The sequence below is a fragment of the Cyprinodon variegatus genome, unplaced genomic scaffold (genome assembly GCF_000732505.1).
Source record: "Cyprinodon variegatus isolate N-32 unplaced genomic scaffold, C_variegatus-1.0 Scaffold1257, whole genome shotgun sequence".
In the NCBI taxonomy this organism is placed as follows: Eukaryota; Metazoa; Chordata; class Actinopteri; order Cyprinodontiformes; family Cyprinodontidae; genus Cyprinodon; species Cyprinodon variegatus.
Genome location: NW_015151710.1, coordinates 118,846 through 128,374, shown reverse-complemented (window position 1 = coordinate 128,374; position 9,529 = coordinate 118,846). Strand labels below are relative to the sequence as shown.

The window sequence follows — 9,529 nt, the reverse complement described above, 5'->3', positions numbered from 1 at the left end:
CTGGACTGCGGTCCGCTAGCCTGTGACTAATAAGAAAAGAGGAATCTTCAGTTGCTTATAATTCATTCAACCATAAGGGTCCACAGATAAAAGTAATCCAGAATTTACATAATACAAATATTCTGTGATAAGAAAATGGCCATATAACATTTGCCTTTTACCATGAAAAAAGTTCACTGGTCATAGCTAAACTTAGCATTTTGTTCATAAGACTGACTTTCTCCAATATATTCCTTTGATTTTGGGTAATTTTGTTTTCATCACCTTCCTGCGTAAAAAACAAAAGTGTCTGCATCTTTGTATATGATTCGATTTGACTCAGGGACAGCCCCCAAAGTATAACACGTGCTCCTTGCCTGTCAGCCAATGACATGCCGAGTAGAGCGATATCATGCCTCATTAAGTCCTGCTGTCATTGGTTAAGACAACATGCCCTGTTTGGCTTTATAGTCAATAGATTAAGGTTTCAAACAAGGCTAAACATGGCTAATGTGAATAGCGCAGCCATGATATATTGCCTTGCATGAACAGTGTACAGACATAGAACATTAAATGGAATATTGGTTTTAAAGTGATCTAAATAAAAACAAAATCCAACAAATTTCTACACAACATTTCGAAATTATACACATCATTGAAATAAACACAATAGTAATTGAATTACTTATTTATTACAGAATAGAAAACTGCTATAAATTGCCAAACATACGAGTTGATGATTATCTCCTCATATTGGTTAACAGCACTTCATTTATGTGTTTTCATTAGGTTTTTGTTTGGATGTATGTTTTTTATTTTAACCTCTTTGTTTTCTGTTATTTCACAATTTGTCCTTTGCAGTCGTTCTCATTTGCTTGTGCTGGAAGTTTGTCTGTTAGTGGTTCTATTTAAATTTAGCTGAAATCCATCTGCTGGTCAAAAGTTAACCCTTAAAAAGTGAAGTTTTATGAGGTGACTTCTCTCTGCAATGTCCGATAAGCAAAGATGATTGTTGTTGTTCTTGGAAACATGTTTATAGTTTGCCCATATGGGTAATACTGAACAATATAACTGAAACATAGTAGTTTTGTAGGTCTTTTGTTTTTTTCTTACTTTAAGTGTTTTGCTGATGTAAAGTAGTAAGAAATGCTGTTCAGTAATTTTATAACACCTATTTTTAGATAGAGCACTTTGTATGAGAGACTGGTGTTACTTCTGTGCTCTTTGTATGTAAATGCAGATGGAGGATTAAAGTACCTGGTGCCATAGCTATTCCTTTTTTTTTTAATACACCAAGTGAAGCCACCCACACAAAAAGCCCACATCTGCAAGTTTCGTTTTCGTGATTGCAGGATTTTTTTATTTGTTGTGAATTCATGCCTTTGCACAAGCAGTTTGCACAAACTGTTGAATCCAGAAGATAAAAAATTAAACAGATATTTGAGAAATATTAGATGAGAAAATGTTGAAGCTAAAGCTAATAATATAGCTTTATATTAAAACTGTACAAACTTCGGTTAAATATCCTTTTTGTCATCATTAATTAGCATTTTGAATCAAACATTAGATCTGCTTATGACTTAAGACTGAAAGTGTAAAAACTTTGCCTACTTGCTTTTTAATTATCACTGGGATGAAAACTAAAAATAAGTGTTACTTTATGTTGCTCCAAAAAAACCAAACATTATCTTTCCCATTTACAGGTGATGGATGATATAGGAAAGCTTAGGTCCAAATATCAATGACAATAACAATCAATGCCATTTATGTTTTAGGTTTCTAGTGTACTATCTGTCTTCTTGGTATCATTGACAAAAACTGTAATTACAAGACAAAAGTGTCAGTTGAGTTAGACTTTAAGATCTGCAGCGTAAGAATTAGTTTGACTGATTTCCTAAACCAGGGGTAAAAGAGGGCATAGATCAAAGGGTTCACTGTGGAATTAAAATAAAACAGAAGAAAGGTCACAGAGGAAGCACTGACTTCAGCATCTTCTGCCATAAGAATAACACAAAAATATGGACAGGTGCAAATCAGAAACACAACTACAACAATCCCAAGGATAAGAGCTGCCTTCATTTCAGATTTCTTAGCAGTGACTGTAACTGAACCCTGGAGTGAGACAGTTGCGACATGAGACTTCATGGCTTGAGCCTGAGATACAACCACCACAAACACTCTTAAATACAGAACCAGGATGGCAGTGACGGGGCCAATAAACGACAACAAGAGATCAACAATCCCCCCAACATAATCGAGGACAACAACGCATTCTCCAAAACAGGAATTATACCTGCCTGGTTTTTGCAAACTGTCCTTTAGCAGCAGGCAGTGACAAAGAAAAGCAAACATCCAACACAGGAATACACATATTTTTGTTCGTGTGTCTGTGACTTTGCTGGGGTAATACAGGGGGTAACAAATGGCCACGTAACGGTCAACCGAAATAAGCACCATAGTTCCAATTGAAGCAGAGGTGACAGCATAATCCAAAACAACATAGAGGGCACACATGCTGTCCCCAAGATACCAGCACCCATCTAGCAGCATGATTTGAAATGAAATGAGGAATCCCACCATGCAGTCTGAAACAGCCAGCGAGAGCAATAGGGTGTTGGTGGGACTGTGCAGCTTCCTACAGAAATTAGAAAAAAAAAAAAAAACACTCATTATATCATGTAATTGCATTTGTATTTCAAGCACATGAAAGGGTTGTTGTGCTAAAGTGAAAAACAATGGTTTGAAATATATTTTTAAAGAGGTAAAACATTGTATTACTTAAAGTGGGAGACAGCAATGATGACAAGCAGGTTAAGAGTCACGGTAAGCAAAGAAATGAAGGATAGACTAACGTAACTCAGCAAGAATACTGAAGGAGAAAGCATGGTCTTCCTGCAAGATGAATTGAGCAGTTGTGGAAAGCAGAATTCATCTTCTTCAAAGGTTTCCATCATTAGAAAACTAAGAAAGACAGCGGTGAATTACTGAAGTCTCCCTGCTCTATAAATGAATCTCTTTATATTATATGTCTCTCATCTCTCTCTCTTGCTCTCTCTCTCTTTGTCAATCTTATTTTCTTCTCTCTCTGCAATGCAGTGGTGGCAGAACTCAGGAAGTTAGTTACACTAGTACAGCGGTTTGCAACCTGCGGCTCCCTGGAGATTTTTCAGAAATTTGTAAATGAAAAAAACATGTTTTAATATGGTGTTCAGGGAGTCAAAAAACAGAATACAGTGCAGTACTTTATTTCTTTATTTTCTTAACTCTTTAACTTATTATTATTTTTTTTTAATACACTTTCCTGAGGTCCAAAATGAGCGACCACTTCTGCAATAACCTTTTGCAGCTGCTGAAACACCACAATTTCGCCATTGTGGGACAATAAAGGGATTTCCTATTCTATTCTAATTACATTTAAACAATAAATTTAAACTTTTCTGTCAACACAGAATTGTGTCATAGCCCGTGACACACGTTTCAGAAAGAAAAATGGACCAAATCATTTGCTTTCATTACCAATGAGGAAGGATTGCCTGCATATCTTTCATAGCTTTGTAATGAGATATTGTCAAATAATAAAAAGAGTAATTTTGAAACCCAGTTTCAGGGAAGCCATGCTAAATTTGCAGTTGATCCACCAACTTTGGGGTGAGAGAAAAGTTTGATTGCAGTACTTCTGGGTAAATTACAGGTGAGCAGAGATAGATTTAAAGTGGATTGCATTTCCAAACTTCACTACTGCTGCTAGTTTTCTTGCAAGCATTGGAAAACCATTCAGATAGAACAGGTAGTGCTCTGATAGAGGTATGTGAACTTTATTTCCAAATCCTCAAGTTTAAAATAACACCAGAAATCTGATTTCTTTATTTAGTTTCAATAATTTTATCCAAGCTGCAAAACCAATACATTATTATTGTAATGGAATTTAAACTTAAAGCACCAACTACCAAATAATACAGCAGCGAAGTGACCTTACAGTATGCGACATTTGCTCCAAGATAAACATTTAATCAAGAATGCTTATTATATATTTAAGCCCACATATTCTTTTTTTATACTGGGCTAATAAACTTAGAGCCCATATTGCCACAAGCAGCGTATATAAAACTTTTATAATTTTGTGGCTGAACAAGTGCAGGGGTCTTGAGCTGAAACTTCAAGAGTCCCTTCTGTTCTGACTCTTGAAGGAGGCGGCCGCATTTTCCTGGTGCTCTGCAAATCCCTGATCTGTCCCTGCTTTGCTGTGTCTTGTCTTTTCTGAGCTCTCCCTTCATATAAACCTAATTCAAACAATCAATCTGATTGACTGGTCTCTCAATGGAATTGATCACATTTTCTCAACTGGAAAACAGGGAAAAGGCGACCCTTCCTGTCCTGCCAGGACATACTTTGTGGGATACACCATGGACTCCTGGAGGGTTTGGAGAATGGTGTGTTTTAGAATGTTGTCATTGGAGGATATCAAAGATGTATGGATTTTTTAGTCTATGATACTCTGATTTCTCCTGTTTGGATTTGGAGGATACCTGATGTATCTAAAATTACAGAGGATGTTGGCGGCAGTTTGGGCATTGACCAGGTAGCTGGCAGTGGTTGATGCACTCAGAAAAGCTGTGAACAAGCAGGACTGGGAGCTGAGCCATATGTGTGATTGAACGCAGGCTGGCTGTGGTGGTTGAACTCAAAGGTACGATGGGATAATATCTTGGATGTGCATGCTCGCTTCAAGGCAGAACAGCCTATCTCAATTTGGAATATTGGATTGGCCATGTAGAGCCAGCAAGAAAAGACTCAAGGCTGATGGCAAATTCCTGTGCAGGCTACTCTCAAAACAATAAGTGTTATTTTGGATTCGGCCTACCAGTGAACATCTATGGATGCATCCAGAACTGTACGTGTTGATTAACTTCAATCTTATCAAGGATAAAGGCCTGTGGACAGTGTTCATGGACAAATTGAACACCAACAACTAATGCTCAAATTTCAGTTTGAATTTCATGTGGCTCCAGCCTCCGATGGGACCCTCTGCTGAAATTTTTGTCTTGTGTTTATATGTGCTTTTCTTGTGCTGAGGTTTTTTTAATATATCAAACTGTATCCTGTAAAGGATAAAGTGTGAAATATTTTTCCACCACTCCCTCCCCAATGTGGCTCCTGTCTTTCGGCAGAGATAAAGGCAGCCTAATAGAGAACCACCTCACGGTGTTCACGAGTGAGGGAGTGGGGCATGAGATCGATAGACGGCAGTGCAGCGTCGGCAGTGATACAGCAGTCGCTGTATCAGACTATTGTGAGGAAGAGGGAGCTGAGGTAGGGGCAAAGCTCTCGATGTACTGATCGATTCTCACCATCACCTATGGTCATGAATTCTGGATAATGACTGAAAGGACAAGATCACGAATACAGGAGACCGAAAGTAGCTTACTTTTCAGGATATCTGCTGACACCCTTTGAGTTCGGGGGGGGGAGCTCGGAGTAGAGTCAAAAGGAGCCTGCAGAGGTGGCTCGGGCATCCGTTTCGGATGCCTCCTGGTCGCCTCCCTCGGGAGGTGTTCCTGGCATTTCCCATTGGGAGGAGGCCTTGTGGAAGGCCCAGGACATGCAGGAGGAACTATGTCTCTGAGCTAGCCTGGGCATCTCTACTTAGACTGCTGCCTCCGCTACCCAGCCCTGGATAAAGCAGAAGAAAATGGATGGACTCTAAAGGTCTTAGTGCCTCATCATGAACCTCATCTCACGTTACTGGAGCAAGAAAAAAAATAATAAATTGGATGTTCTTTTTCTGGATGGATCATCAAAATAGATGGACCTTCTAATTGTCAATCATTCTAGTGATATTTTTACATAAAGCCTAATGAAGAATTGCAAATCTTCTTTTGGAAAGTATGTATGACCGATGCAAACCACAACTTTTTAACAGAATGTGCACAAGGAGAAATGTGCTTGTGCATGCTCTCGTACGCATTAAATAGGCGTTCCATCTCGGGAGCGGATACAGGGTTATGAATGTGCATTTTTTTTTTTTTTTTATTGAAGACAGGTCTTTTCAAACAACTGCAAAATTCCTCCACTATACATTTAAGCTCTGTGTATGATGGATGGCAGGGCTGTTGCAAAACAGAGAGGTTTATAGTTCTGGAAGCCAAGACTGATAAATTATTTGAGCCACTACATTTTTTTTTCTTCCTGTTAGATTATAGATTTATGCATGTACAGTGCTCTTTGATAGGCATGAAAAAGGATGTTTCTAGAACTTTATTTTTTGAACACACTGTTTTTTTTAATAGGCTATTCAGCCCAATCCAAAAAAAGAAAACTGGACAGTGTTTCCCAGTTTGAAGACATTTTGCTTCTCATCCAGGAAGCTTTCTTAATTAAAAATGTCAGGAATAGCGTTCAGTTTGAGGGTTTATACAGTAGCCCAAGAAACCTTTGATTTTGTTTTGAAAACATGCAAAGTGGTACGGAAGAAGGGCTCCACCCCTTTGGGATGGGGGTAGCCGGCAGACCAAACCAGCGCATTCAGCTCGACAAAGAACTCATGCTCTTCCTCAACACTGAAGTCCTCAGACATTTTTCTTTCGTTGTTTCTTTCTTTGCACAGGTAAACGGCACATTTCTTCTTCTACGCTTGCATTACTGGAAGAGCAGACGCTGAATGCGCACTTTCATCTGGTTTGGTCTGCCGGCTTCCGTAGTGTCGTGATCACGCATGTGCGCGCTTTCAGGAAATCCTATACACTACTGTTTATGCTCTAAAAACATTCTAAATGACTTCGTTTCGAGTAAATTCTGGATGCTACCCACTCAGGACACTTGGAATACATTGGACGACCAGTATGCAGGAATATTGACACGTTTTTTGTGGACTTTTATGGACCTTTCTGTCTCGGGCGCCATAGACCTCCATTATTTGAATGTCAGCAGACAGCAAGAAGCCTCCCAGATCTCCAGATGCATTTGAGATATCAAAAAAGTACTCCAGGGTGTTGTTCAGCATGGGGGTGAGTAGAAAATGAAGGCTAATCATGTTTTGGGTGTACCATTCCTTTAAGGGAATTATTGGCCTTGCTGAATAGGCGAGGTCCTCCGCTCTGCTGCATTCCGTCTGGGGCTGTGATGATTGAGGGAAGGGATAAACTCAATTGTTTAAGGTCGGTTTTTCTTAACAAACCTTAAACAGACTGTGACCTGGATGACTGAGAATCTTCATCAGCGTATTCAGCCCAGTGTTGATTTCATTGACAATGACCAAATTATTTCGTTGACGCTCCTTTTTTTCATGACTACAGCAAAAACTGAGGTGCTAAACATGGATCTTTGTTGACGAAAACTTGACGACTCATGAATGTGTTTTCATTGACGAGTCGAGACTAGACTAAATAGTCTTTGCTGGGGTCTGTCAGATGTTTAAAATGCATAGTTGTTCTTTAATTGTTAGACAAGCTGTGCAGTATCGCTGTGCTGATCCGTCTAGTTTGGTCATGCCGCCAACCTGCAGTGCAGCGGTGCACATTCTGCATGAGCACAGATGGACCATGGCAGCAGTGGCAGGGAGAAAATAACCCAGAAAGGTCTGGTACTGCGTGCTGAACTCTGACAAACTCTGCTCCTCCAGTTGTGCTTGTGCAGAAATATGTGTAAGCTCAGATTCTGTGCTTTATGCACTACACAGCGTTTGTGCTCTGGCTACTTAATAAAGAAGCCAGAGCAGCATATGTGGCTGATCATCCTCTGCCAATATAAAAAGTCCTTATGTCCAACTATCAAGATTTTATTTCTTCCATCTCACAAGAGGTGATGCTAAACATTTAATTTCTACCAAAAGGAATCCCTAAATTATATCCAAAGAAAATTACATTGCATACTCTTTATTTTTGGATAAAGAGCTAGGTAAAAAGGTACATAGATCTTTGAATACTTTTGTCTCACGGTTCTTGTTTCTATCTATTTAAATATGATGTAAATGTTTCCTTGTATTGTGATTAAAACATTTTCTCTGTTTCCTTTAAATATTTGAACATTTTAGTAAGCATAGTCCTTCAATTTAGGTCTGGATTGCCATGACATTACAATGCAATCATGTAGGATCTCTCTGTAATATTTTTTTTTTTATTTAAAACCCCTGTGAATATAAATCTAATTTGACCCCTGAGCAGCAGTAACCGAGGGGTAAATGGAAGAAATAAAGCCTAAATTGCAAAAGTAGAAAGAAGAATGTTTTTGTTCTGTTTTTTTTTTTTTTTGAGTAATTAAAGTGTTTGCTTTGGGATGGAAACATTATATGTCTAAAACCATTCCTTTATTGTACATTTTGTTAGCTTGTCTGTCTGCTACATTAACCTATATGATGTGTTGAACTGGATCTGCTATTTTCACAACTTTTGTGACACACGTTTTTACTAAGTAGGGCATTCATTAATAAAAACAAGATTATTTCAACTCTATAAATCAAAGTTTTCTGCCCAACAGCAATGATGAACTGCATGGTGGCATTCTATACCCAGCAATTGTAGTATCGAGCCAAGAGTTGTCAGTCTGGCAAAGAATCTTGTTGTTATTTAAAATTGTAAAAGTTAACTTTTTTGCAAAATAAAACAGAATTAGACTAAATCCTTTTTAAGTTTTAGTTGACTAAAACTGACATATCATAACATATCTTAATGACTTAAATGCAATTAAAACTAATAATAGCTTTCATCCTGAACTTAATCTAAGATGGCTGTCAAAAACAACACTGATTCAGCCAAATACAAGTTTTACATTTTAAATTTTGTAATTACTGATTTTACTGAATTTAATTACACTGACTTTACAGAAATTTTTTTTAAAAGGGGGTTTGGAGCTTGTACTAGAACAGCTGATCTTGTTTATCTGGTTTGGAAAGTTTTCTTATTTTCATTGGGGTTTTTTTAATACAAAAAAGAATAAACAAGCAACACATGGACTTAATCCATCTCAGGAAGCATCTTTTACATTTGTGGGATATGTATTATGTTTGCAAGATTATTATACTAAAAGCTAGATATTTTTATCACATTCGTGGTTTATTATATTTTGGAGACTTATTACATTTGCAGGCATTACAAACCCTAAGAAAAAAAGCTGCAGAATAAGATTGGTGGTAAAAGTAAACTGTAAATTCCTGTCAAACTTGACCAGGAGATAGTAAAATAATTTCAAAATCAATTTCTTTTTACTTAATAGCTGAAGAATAAACCAAACGTAACAGGGGATTCCAAAACGTTACATTTAAAGAGCAAAATTTAAACTGAGAGATCTGTACAGCCTGTCATGATTTATCTAAGGCTCGGACCCACATGCAATGAAGCCAAACAGAGAGACACAATATTAAAGTTCAACGTTTTTTATTCAAGGGTATATTGAGTTTGGTGCAGAGTTCTTCCGAACTCTGCTCAGCAGGAAACTGGACCTTTCCGGACCGCCTCTCACAAGTGGGATCAACTGAGTCTTGCACTGAGCGGTGGGGGTTTGGATCCAGCCACCTTTGAGAACGCTGAGATCACTCTCTGAGTAAGGAAATTATCTT

At 38.0% G+C, this 9,529-nt stretch overlaps 1 protein-coding gene across 1 annotated transcript; it reads right to left on the bottom strand.

Moving 5' to 3' along the window:
- Positions 1-1,803: 1,803 nt before the first annotated feature.
- LOC107102451 (trace amine-associated receptor 13c-like) lies at positions 1,804-2,864 on the bottom strand. The gene is made up of 2 exons (XM_015401772.1): positions 2,758-2,864; positions 1,804-2,614 (listed from the first exon to the last, which is right to left on the bottom strand). The coding sequence occupies exons 1-2, from the start codon at positions 2,862-2,864 to the stop codon at positions 1,804-1,806; spliced, it is 918 nt and encodes a 305-aa protein (XP_015257258.1).
- Between the last annotated feature and the right edge of the window lie 6,665 nt (positions 2,865-9,529).

Coding starts and splice junctions, on each gene's coding strand:
- LOC107102451 (XM_015401772.1), bottom strand. CDS start 2,864: ATGCTTTCTCCTTCAGTATTCTTGCTGAGTTACGTTAGTCTATCCTTC. Junction 2,615..2,757: donor ATTGCTGTCTCCCACTTTAA/GTAATACAATGT, acceptor TAATTTCTGTAG/GAAGCTGCACAGTCCCACCA.